Below are 9,443 nucleotides of genomic sequence, written 5' to 3'. Positions count from 1 at the left end.
TTCTCATAAATAAAAAGAATGATTGACAGCTGGAGTCATGGCTCGGTTATATCACCTTCATCTACCGATCGAATGATCCCGTGCCCAAACCCGGGTGTACATCACCATTTTATTTTATTTTTAATGAGTTCTATTTACAATAAAAGCAGATCACATCACTGCAAATCATTCAGCTGGAGCGATATTGTAAACAAACACAGACGAAATTCGATTAACGTTATTATCATTATTATTTTTTTATATTAATATTCGCAAATTAGTCAAACGGGAAATTTATTCAACATAATATATAATCACTAGATCTATCTATCTATCTATCTATCTGTCTATATATATATATATATATATATATATAGTCATCCACATACAGTACTGTTTCGCTGTTTCACAGCTCATCAGTGCGGCTAGACAGGCAACTACCTCAAGCCAGGATTGAAACCCGACCGTTTGTACGGCAGTCAAGGCTCCTAACCATTACGCTATTGGCGGCTGCTTGAACGAGTAGTGAGTTTAACGATGTTTTGATATCGTTCGAAATACCTCCGCTCGATTTGTTTACACAAAGAGCGTCGCTTATATGCTAATGGTAATTCGTGTTTCACTTCTCAATATGCTCAACTCAAGGTGAGGAGCACTATAGTATATATATATACACACAATTAAATAAATGCAACTTTATGTGTGTGAGTTCCTTCCTTCTAGACTATAAAACGGCCTAACAGATTTTCTTCAAAATTTGCAGAACTTTAGTTTATAAGTCTGGGAATAATCTTAGTTAAGTTTTGTCACATAATACGTCCAATAATAACCGATACTCATCTGTAAAGCCATTATTCCCATGTTGTCGTATCGCAACAATGATAGAACAACAGGACGTGAAAGTTCTACTGTAAGTTGATATCGTGTTTTTGTGTGTGTGTGTGTGTGGGTGTGTGTTTTGTTGCATGACTTTGTTTTGCATTTATAATTCAAACCCCGCACGTAAATTTCGTAACGTTTGTTTTTTCGTAAACTGGAAAGATTATTTATATGATTAGAGATTTACGTGTGTCGGTACATTTTTAAAAAATATCTATTATTTTTGCAATATTAAACTAGAATATTACGCTATTTACTTAAACTTTGTAATTGATTGCAGAAAAAATATCATAAACGAAGCCTAAACGATTTCTTCGTAGAAATAAAAAAATACATTTGAATTTCACGCAAGTTACTTAAACTACAATTAAAAATGACACTTCATATAATACCTTTTTTCAGCTAAGTTTGCTTTAAACTAAATGTTTGATATAAAATGATTATTTTCTTTAAGCAAAAACTCACAGATGATAATATCTCAAGCAATTACATTGCAGACACAACTTAATATGCTTTTATATTAAGTTCTTAATTTTATACTTCTCTCCCCTACCAGGCTGCGTACTGTAGTATGGACCCCCTTAATATCAGTTTTTAATACCTCTCTCCACACAGGCTGAACTCACCTCCCCACACCCGGACTACGCTGGGTACCCCGCTAATATATATATATATATATATATATATATATATATATATATATATATACGAGCAAACAGTTAATAGAACATGTTAAAAACACTTTGAAATGAGTTAAAAACATATTTAATCTGAAAAGGAAACGCTAGAGAAGTGGATAGTCCTTAATCCGCGGAGTTTCGGAGAAATACTTGCTTCTCATCAGAGGGTAGGAATTAGCAAAATGCGGGATCGGATTTTGCATGCTAAAGTATATGATGAAACAACAAGTAAGTCAAAGATCTTACTTGAAAAAAAAAAGTGAAGCAGAGGGAATATGGTGAAGTAAAAGGTGATTACACATGAATGGATAGTCTGGTGAAAGATAAATAATCCAATGACGGTAAAATCCAAATATATAACTCCAAGAATATATATATATAAAAAAATATATATATATATATATATCAAGGATGAGTGTGTGAATTTTGAGCGCATCCTTGTTTCAACTGTTGCTAAATATCGCTGTTTATGGTCGGTTGCGTGTCAAACCTTACCTTCTTTGATTGATTGCGTTTTTCGAAATATTTATCAACTAGCGATAATTTCCGTAGCAATAAAGTTTGTTCTAATAACCAGATTGTTTTGTTGCGCTTACTCACGCCAGGCATGGTTCAGGGATTGAAGTTGATCGTCATATATTCAACTCCTCTTGTGTTAGTCTTTCTCACAATGGAAACTTAGTATTAGCTAGGATGTAGGAATTCCCCGCTTAGAGTTTATAGAGAAAGTACTTTTGACGACTTTGAGATATTAAGCTCACAACCTAAACATCATCAACCACGGTCCAATGATGATGATTTTTTTATATATGAAGGCAAGGTTAGCTGAACTAGCGCATACGTTCGCTAATTCCTCTACCAGTACTCGTGAGTTTACATGGACTAAGATCCATTATCAAGCTGCCAAGCTCCTGAAGACTAATAAGGATATCTATATTACTAAGCCGAATAAGAATGCTGGCGTAGTCATTCTCAATACGAATGATTATATCAGGAAAACGTTGGATATTCTAAAGGATGAATCCAAATTGAAGAGGCTTGGCGACATATCAGTTGATAGCACTTCGAACACAGAAGTGAAACTGCAGAAATTTATTAATAAGGATACTTACGACAGAATCCAGCGACCTAGAATGTACGGGCTTTCTAAGATCCACAAGAATCGGGTCCCTTTAAGACCCATTATCTCCATGATTGGCTCACATCAACATGAATTGGCCAAATAGTTGTCTGAGATCCTTTAACCTGTAACATATATATATATATATATATATATATATATATATATATTATGAGAGTAAAGTATATAATATTTCGAAAAGAGGTAGAAATGAATTAAGAAAAAACAAGGGGGTATGCTCGCTAACGTTTCGTTTTTATTTCAAGACTTCGACACCCTCCTCATTTTACTTCGTCTACAGACCTTAAACTTTGTATGTAGGGGATATGGATCTGTGGCACAAATTCGATTTGTTCTCTAACCGCTAAAAATAGCTGCTAAGAAGTCAAAAGTGAAAACAATTGCGAATTGGTAGACGTCAACTATTTATTTTATAATTGTTTTTATACTCGTATGAATTTAGGAAGTTAATAACTAACGCTAAAGCGCTAAATGTGTTATGTTCGATTCAAGCTGATGGCAACCAAGTCATTTATTTTTACTTTTAAAATTATGAGTTTACATTTATTCAACAGAAATATACATACAGCGTTTGCTCTATAATAATAAATGCTATGTATGAATTAAAATATTATATTTCAGCGTATTTTACGACCGAACTAGTCCCACGGAGATACTAATACACATTGGTACAATATTATAATCAATATAGAATTAGCTCTACAGTAATATAAATATAGAATCTGAAAATCTGCATGAATAAAACTATCATGTATATATATATATATATATATATATATATATATATATATATATAATTTGAACTATCCTATATATATATGAGTGTTGTTCACGAATCAAAATTATTTAATATACCCATATGTGTGACGTTTGTTGGCAGCTTAAAGTCTTAGTGTTTCTAAGTAAAACTTTTTAACTGATGTTTTATTACATAAGAACCTCGGCGACGAGGACGTTTTTAAAAGATGGCAGTTTGCCATAGGTTCTCCGGACTTAATACCTATTTCTCAATTTAAGTTGCATTCGCGCATGCAGGACATCATACCAAATGTGTCTCGATCGATTCCGGAAGCCGACACGTCTTAAATCCATTCATTATCCTCAACTTCTTAGGGCCAAAAACCTGAATAGACTAAGTTCGTTGCAGCAATAGGGAGAAGAAAAATAAAGTTCGTTTAATAGAAAAAAAAACACAGCTTATAAACGAAAACGATCAATTAATGGCGGGAAAATTGCAACGCGCTTAAGTGAATACGATTGAGTCAGAATGACAGTAATGATTGAGAGGCATTGATTAATCCGGAAACCTGCAAGTCAATAGGTACAGTCTAAGCTTAATAGAAAAGTGCGATGGGGCCTTTTACAGTCAAAGAGGTCGTTTAAACTTCTACTAAACTTTATATCTTCGTCCTTCATCCTTTTAATTAAAAAGTGTATCTATATACACAACCGTGTAGTAAACCTTCACGTTGAACATTCTATTTACGTAATGTCTAAAATGTTTAATAAAACTATTTAGAAGAAAGTAATAGTAATTATTTTCTTAAATAGTGATTTATAAGTAAATATATATATATATATATATGTAAATATATCTATATATAATTACAATAGCGTGTGTAATTTTTTTCTGTGTGACGCATGCATAAACGTCGTGTAATTGTTATGGACTTCCATTTCTTGTAATAAATAATTTACCAAGAATTTTTCATAAGTTTTGGTTTCGGTGTCGATTATAGCTGATGGCACTTTAGTCATCTATTTTCATAAATAATTTTTCCAAAAGTTATTTATGAGTTTTGGTTTCGTTTTCGAATATAGCTTAAATAAACTTAAGTTATATATATATATATATATATATATATATATATATATATATATATATATATATATATATGTGGCTCATGGGTATAGGATTTATAAGTGATTTTACTGTTTTCTTAGCGTTATTGTAATTGATCTTACTAGTTTTTTATTTAGCACGGCTTCAAAAGGTTGGGCACAATCACAGGTGTTAATTTCATGAAAGTGTTTATACGCACACACAAACACACACATATATATATAATGTATAGTTTTTATGAAAGTGTTTATATATATATATTGTTGTGGTGGCAACTACTTATTTGCATATGCGAATAAGATAACACTATAAATGGCAAGCCTAGGTTGGCCTTGGTGTGTCTTACTCAAATGCCACCGGAAGTGACGCCGAAGAGCGTACATGTCCCCCCACCAAGACTCTCTGACTCGACACCATCATTTGTACATATTGTAAATATACCTTTTCTTTAATACACTTATTATTGCGTTATCTTGTTGTTTGCGTCTTCATTGTATTTCCTTACTAATTATTGTTCAAACTTGCAACCACAACAGTTGGCGACGAGGATGAGATATGAAACGTCAAATATAACAGTTTGACGAAGAACTATTTAAAAAAAAAGTACAATGCAAAGGTTGACCATTTTTTTAAGGAATGCAAAGTGTTGACGAGCAAACGGATTTTACGCTAAAGAGAACTTTCAACTCAAGTGAAAAAAAAACTCTAACGTGGCAAAAGCGACAATTTACGCCGTTTTCTGGGAATCCGACTTGCAAACGAATGTAAAAGTGAATTTTTGTTTTGTCGCTACACGACAAATCTTACTAAAGGACCAACTTGCAAACGAAAAGCGAACTTTGTTCTGTCGCAAAAACGACAGGTCAGACCCGTATTACGAAAAGCAAGGAAGTAACCTACGAAAAAAGTTCACCAGTGGATTCTAATTACTGTTCTCTGTAAACAAAGCAACAACTAAAGGACTTTTTAATTAATGTTTTGGTTGACGTCGGTACTAAAAGGAAATACCACAGCTAAAACTAAAATTCAAGGAAAGGAGTTTTTTCTTGAAGTTGTCACTGAATAACGGATAATAGAGTAAAATGTCACGGGGAAAAAAGGTAATCTCAATTTAAGAGGTATTTTAATTACTAAAATGCTAGAGAAAAAACTCAAAGAACTAAATGTACTGCATACATTTATTCAATTGTGACTCGATTAAAAAAAACTTTTATTTTGTGGAAAAATCGCAAAAAGAATATATTATTGCAAGCAGCGATATTATTATTGTAAACAGGAGCTTACAGCAATTTGATTTTTTGTTGTAACCCAAACCGGTGCATATTGTACATGGTACAATATTTTTTTAACTACACACTGAAAAAAAAAAAACATGGAAGACTTATCAAAAATGTTCATGCAATTTTTACAAGCACAGGCTGAGCGGGATGAACGCAGAAAAGCTACACAAAACGAGTTTTTGCAAACACAAATACAGGCACAGGCTGACCGCGAGGAAAAGAGAGAGGACAGATTATTGAAATGGCAGCAGGAACAAGAAGAAAAGCAGAAAATGGCACAATTAAAGCAGAAAAAACTGCAATTGGAACAGGAAGAAAGGCATAATAAACTACAATTGGAATATGAAGAAAGTCAAGATGAACGTTTTGCTAAAACACTGGAACTACTAAAAAGTAATCGAGAAAATGTCAATAGTGTTAATTTCTCCCATACAACTATTTTTAATAGCATGGACACATTACATTATGTGCCTGAGGAAGAGAAGAATTTTGAAGCATACTACGCAAGATACGAGGATGTTTTTCAACTGGACTGTAAAAATTGGCCAAATAGTCAGAAAGTGAGCCTCTTACTCAGAAAATTGGGTACATGAGAACAGAGCAAATTCGTAGATTACATATTACCTAAAAAAATTGCGGAATTAGTGTTCGTGGAAGCTGTAAAATTACTAAAATAATTATTTAATCCAAATATATCTCTTTCATAAAAGATGGCTGTGCATGAATCTAAGAAAGATGGGCAACCAAGATTATTTGACATACGCATCAGTTGTCCATAAAAACTGCGATAGTTTTAAGCTTGCAGAACTAACGGTAGAAGATTTTAAATGTCTAATCTTCGCTCAAGGGTTAGTTTCCACGAAAAATGCAGAAATACGCAGACGAGTGTTGTCTAAGCTGGAATCTGAGCAAGATTTAACCCTCCAGAAACTAGCAGAGGACTGTGAAAGGGCATTACACTAAAAAAGGATTAAAAAAATATAGAAGAATCCGGAGTGGCATATGTAAGAAACGTTAGAAAATCATACGCACCAACCAAGAACTTTACAAAGAAAAGCAATGGAACGGGATATTCCAAAGATAATAACCATAAATATAGTACAGAATATAACAAGCCTCTTCCTAGATATAACTGTAAGAGATGTGCAGAAAAGCATTGAGAATCAGATTGTCCTTATAAGAATAAAAAATGCTACATTTGTAAGAAGGTGGGACACAAAAGCGATTGCTGCAGATATAAAGATTACACCAGAAAGAGAGTACAGCAAACAAAATCAAATACAAAATTAGCCAAAGATCGGCGAAAATACGTAAAAGTGGAAATATTTAAAACATCAATAAAGTTACAACTCGACCCCGGCTCCGATGTTTCTACAATAAACCTGAATACGTGGAAAAAGTTGGGAAAACCGGCCATGATGAAAACTAGTAAAGCAGCCCGGACGGTAACTGGTGGTGGTATAAAATTTGAAGGAGAACTTGTCCTCCCGATAAAATTGAAAGGGATTTCGAAGAAATTAAACATATTCGTACTAAAAAATAGTGAAAATCAGTTTGGAATAGATTTAATTAAGAAATTCGGACTATGGGATAAGCCAATCAATACATTCTGTAAAAAATTAGAATGTTCTTCTCCAACAACAGTAAATATAAAAGACGATTTAAAAGAATTATTTCCTGAGGCATTCACGACTAACTTAGGTCGCTGCAATAAATTCAAGCCCTGTTTTAACTTAAAGAAAACGCCAGCCCAATTTTTAGAAAAAAGCAAAATGTTCCGTTCGCTGGGTTGGAAAAGACGGGAATTCTATCAAAAATAGAACACAGCGAGTGGGCAGCCCCCACCGTATACGTAAAGAAAAAGAATGAAGAAGTTAGAGTGTGTGCAGACTTTTCGACCGGGGTCAACTCCTATTAAAAGATCACCATTTCCCCCAACCAAGCCCAGAGGAAATATTCACGAAGTTGAATGGCGGTAATATCTTCTCCAAGATAGACTTGAGCGACGCGTATTTGCAAATACCGGTCGAGGAGAATTGCTCAAAAATATTATGCATCAATACGCATAAGGGATTATACAAATACAACCGATTGCCTTTTGGCATCAAAGTAGCGCCTGCCATCTTTCAGGAAACCAAGACTCTCTGACTCGACACCGTCATTTGTACATATTGTAAATATACCTTTTCTTTAATACATTTATTATTGCGTTATCTTGTTGTTTGCGTCTTCATTGTATTTCCTTACTAATTATTGTTCAACCTTGCAACCACAATATATATATATATATATATATATATATATATATATATATATATATATATATATATAGTTGAAAGATAAAAAACGACATTATTTTTGCACCAACCAAATATTTCGACTTATCAAATATGCAACTGCTCTGTTCCTCCCGTACTGGAGAATTAACTATAATTTAAATCACTTTTATCCTAGCCTCAAATTCCACTTAAACGATACATTTAGCATATTATTCAGTGTTCTCTATGAACCTAAGGACTGGAATTCAAATCTCGGTCGAGTCATGCCAAATATTTAAAAATGGTACTTAATGTTCATTGCTTTACGTTCAGCAAAATGAGAAGAGGGCTAAAGGCAAGTGGAATAATCTTTGGAATATTTGCTGCATCTTTTCCTACACATCGGTTAAAAATAGCTAATGAAAAGGTAGCGTTTGAGTCGCCCTCGACTCTAGTCGACAACTTAGCCTTAGAATACTGATTTGTGTAAAATGTAGTAATAAAGGAATTTAGTATTGAAGATATAAACTGATATATCCGATGTCTTACAGCGCTTTTGTCCAAAATTAATAAAATTAATAAAATTAATAAAACCATGTTATGCATTATTAGTTAAATGCAAATTTATTTCAGAAAAGAAAATTTCAAAAAGCATCCAATTTTTATCTGACAATGTAAACGAGTTATTAATGCTAGTAAAACAGGGAGTACGGTTAAAACCTTCAACGCATGTTTTTTTAAAGTAAGTTTCCTTTTACACATTGTGTCTTTCAAGAAATTTTCTAAATTACGACACAAATAATACACTGAGGTATCGATCCTCTGCTTTGTTAACGATTTCTCTTCACTAATATAAAGAATTATCATTGATATTTCAAAAAAATTGAGTCATAGGAAAAACAATAGAAAAAAATCTTAGTGACTCATGAAGATTGAACTTTCCTTATGATCTACAGACCCACCCTAAAACCCACGGTCGAATTCTTGCGATACAGAGCTAACCTCTATTTACGTTAGTAGAGAAAAGGAGACGTGAAGAAAGTCGCAGGGTACTGCGACCGATACGTTTTGCTAATAACACCCAAGATGAGATTAATTGTTAGATTAATTAAATTAATACAAACATTCAGATCTCATCCCCAAAATTCAGAATTTCAAATAATACATTTACTTATTTATTTCCAATAGCCTGTCAATTTTTATCACATGATGCAGCGCATTATGCCAATGAAATTCTACTAACCTCCTATATATTTTTCTGAATGCGTTAAAATTTAGTACAATAATAAGACTAAATGGATTACATCTCATGATTCCACAAAGCAATAACATTTAAGAATAAGTGTGCTGATGATGCGTGCGGTATGTAATGGCTAATCATAC

At 33.1% G+C, this 9,443-nt stretch overlaps 1 protein-coding gene across 1 annotated transcript; it reads left to right on the top strand.

Annotated features, from left to right (window-relative positions):
* The first annotated feature begins 2,347 nt into the window (after positions 1-2,347).
* LOC145240264 (uncharacterized) lies at positions 2,348-2,764 on the top strand. Its single transcript, XM_080103846.1, has one exon. It carries the CDS (start codon positions 2,348-2,350, stop codon positions 2,762-2,764), a length of 417 nt encoding a protein of 138 aa, XP_079959972.1.
* Positions 2,765-9,443: the final 6,679 nt, after the last annotated feature.

The sequence above is a fragment of the Euprymna scolopes genome, chromosome 19, assembly GCF_053919585.1.
Source record: "Euprymna scolopes isolate OS-2025 chromosome 19, ASM5391958v1, whole genome shotgun sequence".
Lineage (NCBI taxonomy): Eukaryota > Metazoa > Mollusca > Cephalopoda > Sepiida > Sepiolidae > Euprymna > Euprymna scolopes.
Note: the sequence above shows the minus strand (reverse complement) of the source record. Positions and strands in the feature narration are given on the sequence as shown.

Bases quoted from the DNA above. Each gene is read 5' to 3' on its own strand.
- LOC145240264 (XM_080103846.1), top strand. From the start codon at position 2,348: ATGAAGGCAAGGTTAGCTGAACTAGCGCATACGTTCGCTAATTCCTCT.